Source organism: Grammomys surdaster, unplaced genomic scaffold (genome assembly GCF_004785775.1).
Source record: "Grammomys surdaster isolate TR1022 unplaced genomic scaffold, NIH_TR_1.0 126048, whole genome shotgun sequence".
Lineage (NCBI taxonomy): Eukaryota > Metazoa > Chordata > Mammalia > Rodentia > Muridae > Grammomys > Grammomys surdaster.
Window position 1 is genome coordinate 1,089,085 of NW_021620860.1, and position 15,012 is coordinate 1,104,096.

Consider the following 15,012-nt stretch of genomic DNA (forward strand, 5'->3'; position numbering starts at 1 on the left):
GTCTCTCCCTCTCCCTCTCTCCCTCTCTCCCTCTCTGTCTTTGGTTTTGTAGAATGGGGTTTCTCTGTGTAGCTTTGGTTGTTCTAGAACTTGCTCTGTAGATCAGTCTGACCTGCCTCTGCCTCCCCAGGGCTGGGATTAAAGGCCTTCCTGTCCCACCACTGCCTGACTCTTTTTTTATTATTATTATTTTATTTATTTTATGTGCATGGGTGTTTTGCTTGCATGTATGTCTGTGTGAGAGTGTTGGATCCCCTGGAACTGGAGTTACAGTTATAGGCTGCCATGTGGGTGTTGGGAGTTGAACCTGGGTCTTCTGGAAGAGCAGTCAGTGCTCTTAATCACTGAGCCATCTCTCCAGTCCTACATATCTTTTAAAAATTACACTTATTTACTTATTTGGGGGGGGCACTTTCACCATGATGTACGTGTAGAAGCCAGAGGACAACTTTCAGAAGTTCTCTCTTTCTACCATCTGGGGGTCTGGCAATTGAAGTCAGGTCATGAGGCTTGGCAGCAAGGGGCTTCACCTGCTGAGCTACCTTGCTGGTGTCCCTACATATCTTTTCAATTATTTTTATTCTATTGTGACAAATAACTCTGTGTTAAATAGTCACTTGCCAAACAGAAACGTGTGCTCCAGTTTTGGGGCACACACCAGGACCTGTTCACCTGAGTGGTCCTCTCACCCCACCCTTCAGGGCTGGGGGACAGGGATCAGAACTTTTGAATGAACACAGAGATAAACTTAGTAAAGCACCCACATGAGACACTGGGGACTGTGGGTGTGAGGGAACGGTAAAAGGAGAAAACAGACCGTCTTTGTTGTTCGTCCTTCCAATCAAAGAAGTTACCCTTTTGGATGGTTGAGAAGTTACCCTTCTGGATGGTTGAGATATTAGCTCATCTCTCTGTTAAGTTTATATCACAAGGAGACAAGTCAGCAGAGAGCAAGCAATAGACCTGAAGGTTTCAGAAGATGCTGACATCGGGGAGGACGGCTAACTATGAAGTTTTTTACAACCCATCATGAGTTCTTGCTGTGTGGAGGAACTAACTTTGCCAAGGAGGTGGGTAAGGAGGGGGAGATTCTGACTCCTGGAGCCTGCAGTCTTGGAGATAGATTCTACTCATAAAAAATGATTTAAGAGATTGTGTGTGTGTGTGTGTGTGTGTGTGTGTGTGTGTGTGTGTGTGCGCACGTGCTGGAGAGATAGCTCAGAGGTTCAGAACACTGGCTGCTCTTCCAGGGTTCCTGAGTTTGAGCCCAGCACCCACACGATGGTTCACAACCACCTATACTCCAGTTCCCTCCAGGGATCCAACCCTCTCCTGAGGCCTCTGAGGGCATGAGACACACAAGTGGTGCAGATATACACATTCATGTAAGAGGGAGGAAGAGACGGGGATGTTTGAGGGGTCATATGAGAAGGTTCTGCTTGCTGCCCAGGCTGATGAATGACTTCAGTCCCTGGATCCTAACAGGATGGGAGGGGAAAACCAATTCTCAAAGGTTGTCCTCTGGCCTGTGACAGCATACCATGGCACACACGCACCCCATTCCATAAATGTAAATAAACAAGACTGGTGACAGATGTTCAAAGCCAGCTTTAGGCAGAGGGTGATGAGAGCCCAGAAGTTTAATGAGATTATAACATACAGGCCAAGCCTATCCATATTATTGTCTCCCACACCCATCCTGAGTTGAAGGTTGATAACAAAACGAAAGCAATTATGATTTAAACCAGTGAGTCTCAACCTTCCTACTGTCGTGACCCTTTAATCTGGTTCCTCATGCTGTGGTGACCCCCAACCATAAGATTATTTTCAATGTTACTTCATAGCTGCAATTTTGTCCCTGCTATGAGTCATGATGTAAATATCTGATAGGAAGGATATCTGACACGCAAGTCCTGTGACCCACAGGTCAAACCACTGATTTAAAGTGATTTAAAGTGATTTAAAGTGATTTAACGTGTTCAGGTGTTATTCTTGGGTGCCCCTCCTCCATCTTCCTTTAATTTTATTTATTTATTTGGTTTATTTATTTATGATGAGTACACTGTAGCTGTCTTCAGACACACCACAAAAGGGCATCGGATCCCATCACAGATGGTTGTGAGCCACCATGTGGTTGCTGGGAATTGAACTCAGGACCTCTGGAAGAGCAGTCAGTGCTCTTAACCGCTGAGCCAGCTCTCCAGCTCTAATTTAATATTTTTTCAGACAGGATCTCACCTTCATTTTCTACTTAGTCCACTTGAAATTGTATTGTTTTGTGCTCGTATCACAGCCCTCTAGACCCTCCTTTCCCTCTCCCGTGCCCTCAACCAGGGTGGAGAACATGGGCTCTTTGGTGAGGTCACACTGCTTGGATGATCTTCTCAATGGAAAGCAGACATTCTAAACTCTAACCCTTTGAGTTCTTGGAGCGTTTTCCAACTGGCCTGAGGAACAGTGTGAGTGGTACCATGTAAGTATGGATAATGTCTGTTTCTTTACCTGGCACAAATGAATGATTCCCTTTACAGGAAAAACAAAAACAAAAAAACAAAAAGAGAAGACGACTTGTCCTAGGATTGACATAATATTTTCCATTCATTCTTGTAAGGCTAATATTTTTTTTTGGAGGCACTCATGGGATGGATTAGACTAAGAAATAAATGTGGTTTTTGTTGTTGTTTTTTCAAGACAGGGTTGTCCTGTGTAGCCCTGGCTGTCCTGCAACTCACTCTGTAGACCACACTGGCCTTGAACTTAAGAGATTCACCTGCTTCTGCCTCATGAGTGCTGGGATTAAAGCTGTGTACCACCACCACCACCACCACCACCACCCCAGGCCCTTTTCCCCCCTTAATGAAGTGGCTCAAAGTTGTAAGGGTTTGAATGATTCTGTATCTTCGGGATTTAAGCATCAGGAGATGGACTTAGTGGGTGCTGAGCTGGAGGACAGACAGAGATAGACAGACAGTAAAGCAGGAGGAACTTGGTGACTGTGGATGAGCTGGCTGGCATTTCAGTAGTCCTCAGCCTGGAGGCTCTTGCAGTGTCTTGGAGATAGAGCACAGTCAGGCTGGGAAGGCATTAGGAAAGCAGGCAGAGAAGGAGCATTAGGAATCCTTGCTTAGCAGCTGAAGGAGGGAGAGACCAGCGTAGAGGGCGCACAGGTGGGGGAGAGTGTCTGGATCCCACGTGTACTGGGGGCCTGATCTCTGGACTTCCAGGCCACTTAGCCCAACCAGTGCTTCCGTTAGGGTCAGTTCCTCCTCTCCCAGGGAGGAGAGCAGATCAGGCCGCAGGGGGAAAACACCCTCTTTATCTTGCAGGAAGTTCTGCTCCATGGTGCTTTCGACCTGCAAGGGACCAAGGTGACCTGGAAATGAGGAGCTGGGAAGCCTTTCTCTCTTCTACCAGAGGCAGGAGATTACCCTAAGCATCTAGGGAGAGGAGAAGACTTTTCCCTAGGGAAAACGCTGGGACCTCTGAGCACAGTAGGTCTGCATGCTCCCATTGGTTCTAGTGCTCCCCACCCCCAAACTCTCCCTGGCATCTGTCACTTTTTCTCACCAGCTTCAGCTGCACTGGTAGGATCTTTTTCTCCAAGGATTTTACTAGAAGCTTCTGTTGGGCTTCACTTAGCACTGGAGGGAAAAGCAGGGAAAGAAAAAAACAAAACAGTGTGTTGCTGGTACAGAAGGAACTATAGACTCCAGACAGTGTTAGCACACTCTAATAAATCAATCCATGCATTCACGCATCCATCTGTCTGTCCAGCCATCCACCCCTCCATCTATGCATACCTGAACATCTGTTCTATTACACACACCTTTGCTGGCCATTAAATTAAAAAAGTTGTGATCCTTGACGGGTAAAGTGACACACACTTTTAATCTTAACATTTGGAAGGCAGAGGTATATGGACCTTTGTGAGTTCGAGGCCAGATTGTTCTACATAGGGAGTTCTAGGCCAGCCAGGGCTACATAGTGAGACCGCATCTAAAAAACAACGCCAACCCAAATTCTAATCTTTCGCTGCAGTTTTGGGGAGAAGTCATGTGCTTTCTATTTGTTTTTGAGACAGGATCTCATTCTGTAGCCCAGCGTTAAGTTAGGGACTCTGTACCCAAGGTGGCCTCAGATCTACAGTGATCCTCTGGCCTCAATTTCCTGAGTGTTGGAATTATAGGCATGAGCTACCTACCACACTGTGATTATCCAGGGTGTTAAGGGAGCTATAGCTGAGGAGTTTCCTTTGGGCTTGGCATTTGACAGAAAGTTCTCCACCCACCCACAATTTTTCTTTTGGAGACAGGGTCTTACTATGTAGCTCTGGTCATCCAGGAACTCACTATGTAGACCAGGCCTTGAACTCACGGAGATCCTCCTGCTTCTGTCTCTCCAGTGCCTAGTATGCCTAGCTCTTCCCCCACTTGTATGTGTGTATATGTTGTGTGTACACATGAACATATACATGTATGTGTTCAAGCACACTCAGGTGCGTGTCATGGTGTGTATATGGAGGGAGAAGACAAATTGTAGGAGTTGGTCCTCCCCAGTGTGGGTCAGGGAATTGAATTCACAAGGTCAGGCTTGGTGGCAAGAACCTTTGCTCACTGAGCCGTCTTATGACCCTTGAAAAAAGTAGGAAACGTCTCGGCTTATGTCTAAAGGACTCAGAGTTTTTTGTTTGTTTGTTTTTTTTTTTTTTTTTTTTTTTTTTTTTTCGAGACGGTTTCTCTGTGTAGCCCTGGCTGTCCTGGAACTCACTCTGTAGACCAGGCTGGCCTTGAACTCAGAAATCTGCCTGCCTCTGCCTCCCAAGTGCTGGGATTTAAGGCATGCGCCACCACTGCCTGAGTTTTTGTTTTTTTTTTGTTTTTTTTTTGTTTGTTTGTTTTGTTTTTCGAGACAGAGTTTCTCTGTGTAGTCCTGGCTGTCCTGGAACTCACTCTGTAGACCAGGCTGGCCTCGAACTCAGAAATCCGCCTGCCTCTGCCTCCCGAGTGCTGGGATTTAAGGCGTGCGCCACCACCGCCCGGCGAGTTTTTGTTTTTTAATTGGGAAAATGTGTCATGTGGAGGGGAGGAGAAAATACAGGTACAATATCAGAAGAGTAGTGATTCTGAAATTAAAGCTAACAGGTGGGCAATTTAACAGGCAGGCACTCTAACAGGCAGGCAATCTAACAGGCGGGCAAGCTAACAGGTGGGCAAGCAACGTGGAAGTGATGGACTTAGCCCCATGCAGAAGGTTTGAAAAAAGTAGCAAAAAATAAAAATGGACGAACTGAAACCAATTTGGTGGTGATATCTCTCTCTCTCTCTCTCTCTCTCTCTCACCAGGATTGAATTCAGGCCTTGTGTATGTTTGTACACATACACACACACTCGAACTACTGTAATATAAGCCACCTGGTGTCATTCATTTGGGAATTCATTCACACGATTTACTCTTCGAAAGAAACCCACCCGACTCATTTCTCACTCACCTGTCAGAGCCCCAAGGAAGTAGAGGATGGCATCCATAGCGTCCTTTGACAGCAGAACATCTTTGGGAAGTGCTTCCAGGGTCACCTCGTGTCCCTTGTCTAGAGCCCCTTCAAGCTGTGTGGAAAACTGGGTGACTAATACTCCAGGTAAAGGTTTAACCTAGCACTTGGCACACAGTAATCTCTGAACCAAGGTTGACTCTCTCCCACCTCCTGTTTCTCTTTCGTGTGGTCCGGTCCTAGTAAGTGCTAGACTGGTAGTAGCCTCCTTGGTCCCTGGGTTTTGAGCTCTGGAAGGCCCAAGCTTTTATCCAGCAGAGGGCGCCACAGGCCTATGGCTACCCTCTGGCCATCAGAGGGCGCGCACCACTTCCGGGGACCCTGTACTGAGGCTCTGTTTCAGGGACAAAGGGGCCAGTGGTGGCCCAGCAGCCGAGGTACACTTGGCCAGCCTTGGGAAGAATATCTGCTATTTCTTCCACAGCTCCCCCACCCCACACACACACTTCTTGTGTCCGAGCTCTCACCGTCTGCTCAAGGTCCTGGAGCTCTTTCTTCTTTCCTAGGAGATGTCTGAGAGAAGTGAGTAGGGAGCTTCGCCCCACTGGACTCAGCTTCTCCACTTCTTGAGTCTCTCGCTGAACCTCTTCTTTTAATGTCTTGAAGTCTTCGTGCATCTCCCCTAGGGACACAGTTAATGTGGCAGGCACTCCTTCACGTGGTGCCCTCTCACCCTGTCCGTACGTTCTGTAGGCTTCGTGCCACCTTCCTCAGGACCCAGTGCCCTGCTTCCAGCTTGAATCTGACTTTTCCTCTTTACCAAGGGGTGTGGTTATGGAGTGATGCTAAAGCCTTGTTATGAAAGATGGAGCAAAGAGGTGGACTAGACCCTCGCTTTCAGCTAACATGACGGTTATTCGCACTACCGTCACCGCCCCCGTATCCCAGGATTCATCCTCTATCAGTGCACAGCTGACTTCCGGTTTCAACTACTTCACCCAGACATTTCGGGGGAATCTGTTTTCCCTTCTCTTGAGTTTGTGGACAAACAATGGCTTTGACAATTTAATGATGAGGAGACTGGGACTGTTTCAGAGAACAGTGGGTCTGTATCCAGGGATGGCTGCGAGCTACAGCTTGTCTGTTTAGCGACCTGAATCCTAAAAATACGTCTAGTCGGCGTTGGTGGGATTGGCTTCCTGGAAGTTGCTATAATCCCAGGATCCAGGGCTCGGCCTTTGCCTTTCTCTCCATACCTGTGTAGCAAAGTTTTGAAAGAATGCACAAAACTCCTTACCCACATCAGATGCCTGGATCACTGAGAAAATAAGAGGCAAATAGACAGGTAAGAACACAATTCTTCAAAATGGCAGCCGTCCCCAGGGAGCATGCGAGAGCACCGCCCTTCTAAAACCCAGCTGTCTTCAGAATCCTCTTGCTCCAGTCCCCGGAGGCAAGCATGGAGCAGAAGAACTAATACAGTGTGAAAAGGGCACTCAGGCTGAACTGGTATCACCCAGCAGCTAGGTGACTCAGCACCAGTTGCCCTACTTACTGGCAGCAGATACAAGCGGAACAGGTTGCAGCTAATGAGGCCCCTGACAACAAAAGTCTGGGGCAGGAGATCTCCTGCGCATCTTGTCTACAGAGCTCCCCTTTCTACTGTTTTTATTGGAACTTCTTATTCTTATCCTAACTTCTTATTGGAAGTTCTGCTGTAATTGAGGGACAGCTGTTTGTTGAGATCTGTCCCACTATCTTCCTGGTCCATCCCATGGAGGAGGAAGGAAGGCGAGGGTTTTGAACTTAAGTCAAAAAAGTTGTGAAACAAAGGGAACACTTACGTATGAACTTCCCTTCTCCTGGCTTTCCTGAAAACACAAAAAAGAACATCTGTCACGACGACAAACTCTTTGCTGACTCTTGCTGAAGCTGTTGCCAAGACAACCTCACAACTCTGCTGTATAGCTTTGGAACACACCCCGTCTCCAACTCTCTCTGTTTCTGATTGAGGATTGGTCCCTGTCTCTCTGTTCCTTCTGGGCAGTATTTATTATATCTCTATCCATCTGAGGACCCAGGGAACAAGAGCAGATGCTCTTGGGGATAGATTATAGGAGCTGCCACTATTTTAGGGTGGGAGTCTTTACCAGATAACACTGGGACAAAAGAGTTATGTGGGGAGCCTATGTGTAAGCTGTGCACCTACCTCCTGGAGGGAAGGTTTGCATGCTGTCATTGCAAACGTGTGGAATGTCTGTAAGGGACAAGAGAAGGCATCAGGCGGTCATTACCATCTTGCCACACCCTTCCTTTTTCAGCCTCAAGCCCAAAGCTCCTCAAATGCCCCATCTAATTCTTCACCTGACCTTTACAACTGGAAGTTGTAAGCTCTGGTCTACAATACAACTCCCACCCCCAATCACCGAACCAGTGCTGGTGTCAGGATCTGTCTCTTCCTTGGGCTTGCTGAGGTCAGAGGCTGTGTTCATTTGGCTTTCAGGTCACTCCCCACAGCTTACCCAGTGCCCAGAGACACCTGAAACTCAGGTCTCCTTCACCTTTTTTTCTAGAGCAACCTTTTTTCTGTCTCCAGCCACGGGCAGTATAAGATGCTGCCCACCCCCACCCCCATCCCCTCACATTGCAAGAGAGAACCAGGATGCTACTGCACGGTTGCAGGCAACCCTTATCTTGAGGAGAGAACATGCTGGTCTCTGCTCACCCCACTCATCTTTCCCATTGACCATCAGTTGTCTCACTCGATAGGCCAGGACACAGCCCTTGGGGATGGTTACAGCCTCCTTGTGGTTCACGGAGCCCTAGGATTACACAAGGAGAATCTGTGGGTTCTCTGAGGTCCATAGGAGGAGGGGCGGGATGCAGGTACAGGGCTAGGTCTGAGAGTCTTTGAGGACACAGGTGGTTGGAAAGCCTTCAGTAGGACCTCCAGTTGCCTTTCTTTGTGCTCTGAAGTTATGGGCCTTGAAACTTTTCCATTCGTTTCTTTTTTTTTAATATTCATTTATTTATTTTATGTATGTGAGTACACTGTAGCTTCAGACACACCAGAAGAGGGCATCAGATCCCATTACAGATGGTTGTGAGCCACCATATGGTTGCTGGGAATTGAACTCAGGTCCTCTGGAAAAGCAGTCAGTGCTCTTAATCACTGAGCCATCTCTCCAGCCCCCTTCCCATTCATTTCTCGTGATCACCTCCTACCAAGCTATGCCTGCTTCTGGATTGGACAGGGGAAGGGAACTGGACAGACCTGCTCTAGTACTTGCCTGTGTATAATCCTGCCTCACATCCAAGTTCCTCCTTCTCTGTACCAGCTGCCCGTTCTTATCTCATTCAGGAAGTCTTCCCCTGGCTCTCTCCTGGCTCCCAATCCCGTACCATTCCTCTTGAACACACTCACTAGATGTATGTATAGATTATAAGAGATGCATTTATTTCTACTGGGCTTTAACCATGTGACTCATCCATAAGTAAGAACATTCTGAATGCAGGAAACTGCCCTCATCCTGGGATCTTACTAGGTAGCCCAGATTGACTTTGAACCTGTGACCCTCCTGCCTTTGCCTTCAGAGTTCTGGGATTACTGGTGTGTATCATCATACCAGGCAGGAGTTCTGCTTTTCAGCTTTGGCAGGAGAGCAGGGGAGGGATGAGGACAAATCCTGTAGCACTTAACCTGGTCTATATTGTCTGTGCCACATAGAGACCAGCTGTGCTGGGTACCACTGAGCAAAGGACGGTTTATGTGGTCTCTCTCTCTCTGTCTCTGTCTATTTCTATCTGTGTCTGTCCATAGCAAACCTGTAGTCCCAGTGGGGCAAAGAAAGGGAGAGAGAAGCAGCCCTCTGCCTTGCCAGCTCGCTCCAGAGTGACCTCCTGCACGGTTTCCACCACCTCCATCACCACATACAGGTTCTCCCCGCGTTCCCACATCTCCTTCAGGAATGGGTGGTCTGCTGACAGTTTCCTAAGGCAGTAGAAGCACAAAGACACCACACTCAGCGTTTCCTCTCCAGGGCCACCACCTGTGCTTTGTGTGTGTGTATATATATATATATTTTTTTTTTTTGAGACAGGGTCCCACTATACAGCCTTGGATGGACTGTTTAGACCAGGGTGGCCTTGAACTCACAGAGATTCACCTGCCTTTGCCTCTCAAGCACTGGGACTAAAGGTGTGCCACTATGTCCCGAAGTGTCTGCTTTTTAATCTGTCAATCCTAGACAGTACGGTGCCAGGGAAGGAATGAGGGCTCAGATCAGGCCACAGTGCACACTCAGACTTCTGCTTCCTGCCAGGGCAACTGCTTTGAGTCTGAGGTGCCTCATCTATAAAACAGAGATGACGCCAACTACCTCCCAGGGTGCTGAGATAAACTGTGCAAACAGCTGGAGGCTCAACACCTGGCCTCTCCACTTCCTCCTTCTTCTTGCTTCCGTATGAAAACATGTCTCTATCCTTACAAAATCTCCTTTTGTTCCTGAATACTCCTTCAAATCACCACCCTACTTCTTTCCTTCACCTACAGGCAAATCTCTCAAAGGGTAAGCCACACTCACCATCTGTGTCTTCATCACCCCATCGGAATCTCACTCTGCTGAAATCACAGTGACCCCCCCTCACTAAACTGGGTGATCTCCCTAACTGTGGACCGCACTGGATCTTCTGTCCTTCTGTGCCTTCCTGTCTTCTCTGGGCTTCCAATTGCATGCTGTTTCGTCTGCTCTTGTCTTTCTGGCTCCTAAATCACACAACGTCTGACTTCCCTTTTCCAATTGATTTGGAACCTTAATATTTTATGCCCTCTGAGATTTTGGTGTTTCGTGTGTGTATGTGTGTGTTGTACACTCATGAGTCTGTGTGTTTGTATGTACGTGAGTGGGGGTCGGGTATGTATGTGGGGGTCGGGGGTCAGAAGAAAGCATTAGATCCCCTGCAGCTGGAGTTACAGGTGCTTGTGAACTCACTAATGTGTCACAACTGGGAACTGAACTCAGGTCCTCTGCAAAAGCAGCAAGTGCTCTCAGCCACTAAGCCGCCTTTCCAGTCCCCAAGATTCTGTTTTTCTGCCTCCGTTCTTTGAGTGTTCTCCAACTTCCTCATCCACCCTCGACCTGATTCCTACCATCTTACTCTGTATCTTGCTGACCCCCAAGTGTGCATCTTTACGGCGACCTCTCTGAGTTTCCAGCCCCCTTTCCTGCTACCTGTTCAACAGTCTCAGGTAGCACTCCAGCTGTGACACAAAAGGAGCTGACAATCGTCCCCACAGAACTACATCTCGCTGGCCTTCCTGTTTGTGTCACTTGTTTGTCATATTTAATGTCTTGTAATGACACAACCTAGGTCACTACGACTCGGAGTCATCTTTAACAAATCTGTCACCCTGCAGTCAGCTGCTGAGTTTAACCCACTTCATCATCCTTTGCAATAAACCTGGCACCCACGCCTCCCTGCATCCTGGCCATGGCTCCCCGCATCCTGGCCACTCCCCCCAGCTCATGTCCTCATTTTATTTCTCTGATGGATAGCGGGACAGTGTGTTTCTGTCCACCTTCCTCTCTCTAATGCACTTCTTCCATCTGGTCAGGGCAGTCACGACACACATCAAAGCAGCGTCAGGGAATCGAGTTGGGCTCTCCCTGGTGTCCGATACTTGAACTCCTGGACCTGTTTCTGGTTCCTATCTACTCTAAGTCCACCCTCCGTCTTTACCTCCATCTTTTGCTTCATCTATTTGTCTCTCCCTTCTTTGCATCTGGGCACTGGCTAGTTGGTGGTTCCTATTGGTTTGGAGACATCTCAAAACAGACATCTCACCTATACGTCTCTGTAAAGCCCGTCTCCTTTCCTTGCATGACCAATTTATACCCATCATTCAAGGCTGAATCCAAGACTACTGCCGCGTGAGGATTTGCCTCACGTCCCCAGCCAGAAGCCCCTCCCCTTGCTGCAAGTCCAGCTGAATGCTTCTCATGCTCTTATTGCTTCTTGCATTCCGTAGCTACTCTTTAGTTCTTGGTTTTTCAAGACAGAGTTTCTCTGTGTAACCCTGGCTGCCCAGGAATTCACTCTGTAGATGAGGCTTGGCCTCGAACTCAGAGATTCTCCTCCATCTGCCTCCCAAGTGCTGGGATTAAAGGCATGCACCACCACGCCCAACTAACTAATTACTCTTGGGAATTGAACTCAGGACCTCTCTCAGAGCAGCCAGTGCTCTTAACCTCTGAGCCATCTCTCCAGCCTCGGATAATTACTCTTCTTCTGTAGTTTTCACCCTCCTACACCTCAAGGTTCTTGGATGTAGATGTTCTAGGTACACCAGCATGTAGTAGGGTACTTAACACTCAGTGAGAACTCTGTAAATGTTTACTGGATGACTCAAGCCTTTCTTTCCCCTTCCGGCCTCTCAAGTCCTCACCTGCTTCTGTCAACCACTACTTAATTATTTAAAAGTCAGGTTCCCTGTCAAGCCAGACGCGTGCCAGAGCCGTGTATGAACATTGGTTCTGCCACACCCCTTTTTGCTCGGGCAGTGGTCCCCAGGTGTGTGGATGGAGCCAGTCTGAGGCCTGTTTTATGGGAGTAGAGGGCCGGACAGTCTCAGTAAGGGACAGTTACTACAAACTTCTGACTTTTCCATTGCATTTCAGCATCTTAGGGTTGAAGGGACCTTAGGACCTGTCCTCCGTTTCATCTTGCTCTAGCAAAGAAAGCTGGGGTTCCTCACCACCGAGCTCTTTTCCCACCCCCAGGAGAATTCTCTTCAGGGATTGGTAAAGGTCAGGGTGAGGGGCCTATCCTCCACCTGTGACTCAAAGCATCATCTGCACACTGCCAAACCCCATCCTGTCAGCCCCTCACCCCCGTCCTCTCTCACCTCTCCTTGTGCAGGTTCTCCAGAGCCTTGGGAGCCACGCTGAGTGTCTGCACCTCCAGTGTGCTGCTTCTCGACAGGCCCGCAGTCCCCTTTACCTTCACTGTCTTTGGCACGTCCACATCCCCCTCTACTCGGGCATCCAGCATATTCTTAAAGCCAAAGCTCCCACTGTCTGTTGGATCTGCAGGAGGGAAAAGACAGAAGGAGCTGAGCTGGGAAGCACCCCCACTTGTCAGCATCCCTAGAGAGAACTTTGGGCTTGATGACACCTAACCACATCAGGGGGAAGAGCTTGAGAATCTTCTTTGTGGTCCAGGTGGCTGGCCCTAGCCCTACAGAATCCTTCAGAGCCCAACTCTGCTTGAGAGGCTGACCTGAGGGGGAGCTGCCAGGCTCCAGCACATCCAGGAGAGTGTAGTCGGTGCGGACATAGCGGGCTCCCCAGAATAGTGTGCTCTTCCTCTTCCTCAGCACCAGGCAGAAGGGATGGAAGCGTTTGAAGTCAATGAGGCTGTCTAGGGGTGTCAGATCCCCTCGAGGGTTCAGCTGTCTAGCTAGAGACCGGGTGACATTCTCAAACATAGTCATTGTCTCTGTGGAGAAAGAGATGGAGAATGTCAAGGTGGCTGCCAGGGTCGTCAAGACCTGGTAAGGACTTTGTAAAGTGGTTGTCACCAGGCTTCACTCCTAGAGCTGGGGGACACAATTAGAGCCGCCTGGGTTTTTGAATGTTGGATCTGGAAAGAGCCCAAGGAGTCCTTCTTTTGTGATGGAAGATCCCAGGCACTAGAGTTCACACAGCTGACACAAGATGCCAGCCCTCCCCTTTGCCAAGGGTTCTTCTTTTCTCATTCCATCTTCATTTCTTCACTGCCACAGAGCCCAGCTGGAATATGTCATCAACAGGGGAAGGGAGGCTTCCTCTAACACTAAGGGACAGTTGAAATTAGGACCTGGGGACACTAGGGAAAGGAAGCAACCCCACTGGGCCCAGGAGCCTCGGCAGTCAGAGCTGGGCAGCTTCCTCAGTTGTCCTTTTCTTGGCAAGGGTATACTTGCTCGTACCCTGCACTTCTCTTCCACCCGCCTCCCAACAACATGGCTAAATGTGGGCCAGTTTCCCAGGCTCTGTCCCGCTTGCTTCTTTGCCTTTGTTAGTTCTGCTTACGATCTATCCCCTTTCCAATCAAAAGAATTCATAGTTGTCCTATAAGATGCAACTCAGACCACCTGCTCACCCCTTTACTTCCCTGGGCATTTTGGTGACTCTGCCTGTATTCCCAAGGCGCCTTGTGTATCCACTTCTGAAACACCTGCTAATTCATCTTGTTACCACCTGTTCACCTGACTGCCTCGCCTACTCAACTGTGACTTCCCAGAGGGCAGGAAATGGGCCTTAGTCACCTCTACAGCATCAGCACCAGGCACCGTGTCTGGTAGAAAGAAGGATAGAAAGATTGAATGTGGTCCTGGGAGACATGCTGGGGGAAGAGTGTCCAAGAGGATGTGGGAGCTGCAAAGACTGGAAGTATGACATCTTAGGTCTCTGTCTTGAAGTTGAGGTATCTCACCTGGGCATCCAGGAGACACACCCAGATTTTCCTGGTGGGTGGAAGAGGTCAGACACATCAGCCAGTCTCCATGGGCCTCACCTTTCTGTAGTACTTGACAGAGGCAGAGAAACAGGAGCGTACACAGATATATGGGGCCACCCTGACATCTATAATGTGCCTTTTCCTGGAAGGGTTGTGATGGCATATGTCCCTAGAGGAACCAACTGAATGTACCTAGAAGTACCTACCCTTCACCAAACAGGCACTCAAAGGGCTACCTGTCTTCTCTCTAAGGCCTACCATGATTCCTACTCTCAGTGAAATTCAGGGGACTTTATGACCATGATAAAGGATAAGAAATCTCATGCCCGTTTGGTCTCAACCTTTCCCCTAAAACCCCAGAATATCCCCCTACCTTCTCAGCTGACACGATCTTACCAGGGAGGGAGTGATGCTGGGTCCTGTCCGGCAGCCAGGTGTGTGGTGAGGAACCAGAGCTTGTTCTGTCTATAGACAGGTTGAGAGAATGACTGAATGTCCCTTACCAGGACAGGCAGCTTTATGCCTCTGTGGAGGCGGGGATTTAGGTTCCCACAGACCCCGCCTACCTAAAATGACCCCACCCCTTTTTGTTCCACTTCCAGGAGAACAGCATCAACCTGTTTGAAGTGTGCCCTGCCTCAGGCCCTGGGCCCTGGCCTCCTAAGAGATGAGGGGGTGGTAGGGAGATGCCAGGCAGGTGTCTGTGTAGCTGGGGCTGAGACAGAAAGAAATGGCGACTGAAAGTTTGCTTGTGGACTTTGGGGAGCAAGGGAGGCAGTGGGAGTTGGCTGTGTGCGCATGTGTGTGTGTGTCTCTGTGTGTGTCACTCACGCATGTGTGTGAACATGTGCAGGAGGATCACTTCTCTGGTATCATTATGGCCCATTTGGACGCACCCGCGATTCATCTGAGGCCTTTTGGGAGTGATGCGTGATAAATCCTGTATGTTCAGGGACTACAGGCAGCAGAGCAGCTCAGAACGTGTCCTTCTTCTTTGTGTGCATCAGCCTGTTGATTCCTGCCTC

At 48.8% G+C, this 15,012-nt stretch overlaps 1 protein-coding gene across 3 annotated transcripts; it reads right to left on the reverse strand.

The window, feature by feature from the left end:
* Positions 1-3,110: 3,110 nt before the first annotated feature.
* Gsdma (gasdermin A) lies at positions 3,111-12,980 on the reverse strand. 3 transcript variants are annotated; one of them, XM_028755181.1, is made up of 11 exons: positions 12,767-12,980; positions 12,393-12,573; positions 9,314-9,479; positions 8,214-8,310; positions 7,698-7,745; positions 7,333-7,359; positions 6,786-6,806; positions 6,016-6,170; positions 5,489-5,603; positions 3,568-3,641; positions 3,111-3,353 (listed from the first exon to the last, which is right to left on the reverse strand). In XM_028755181.1, exons 1-11 carry the CDS (start codon positions 12,978-12,980, stop codon positions 3,111-3,113), a joined length of 1,341 nt encoding a protein of 446 aa, XP_028611014.1. The 3 variants fall into 3 exon arrangements, with proteins under 3 accessions (XP_028611014.1, XP_028611015.1, XP_028611016.1); XM_028755182.1 differs by lacking the exons at positions 6,786-6,806; positions 7,333-7,359 and having other exon boundaries at positions 6,016-6,214; positions 7,694-7,745; XM_028755183.1 differs by lacking the exons at positions 6,786-6,806; positions 7,333-7,359; positions 9,314-9,479; positions 12,393-12,573 and having other exon boundaries at positions 6,016-6,214; positions 7,694-7,745; positions 12,767-12,823.
* Between the last annotated feature and the right edge of the window lie 2,032 nt (positions 12,981-15,012).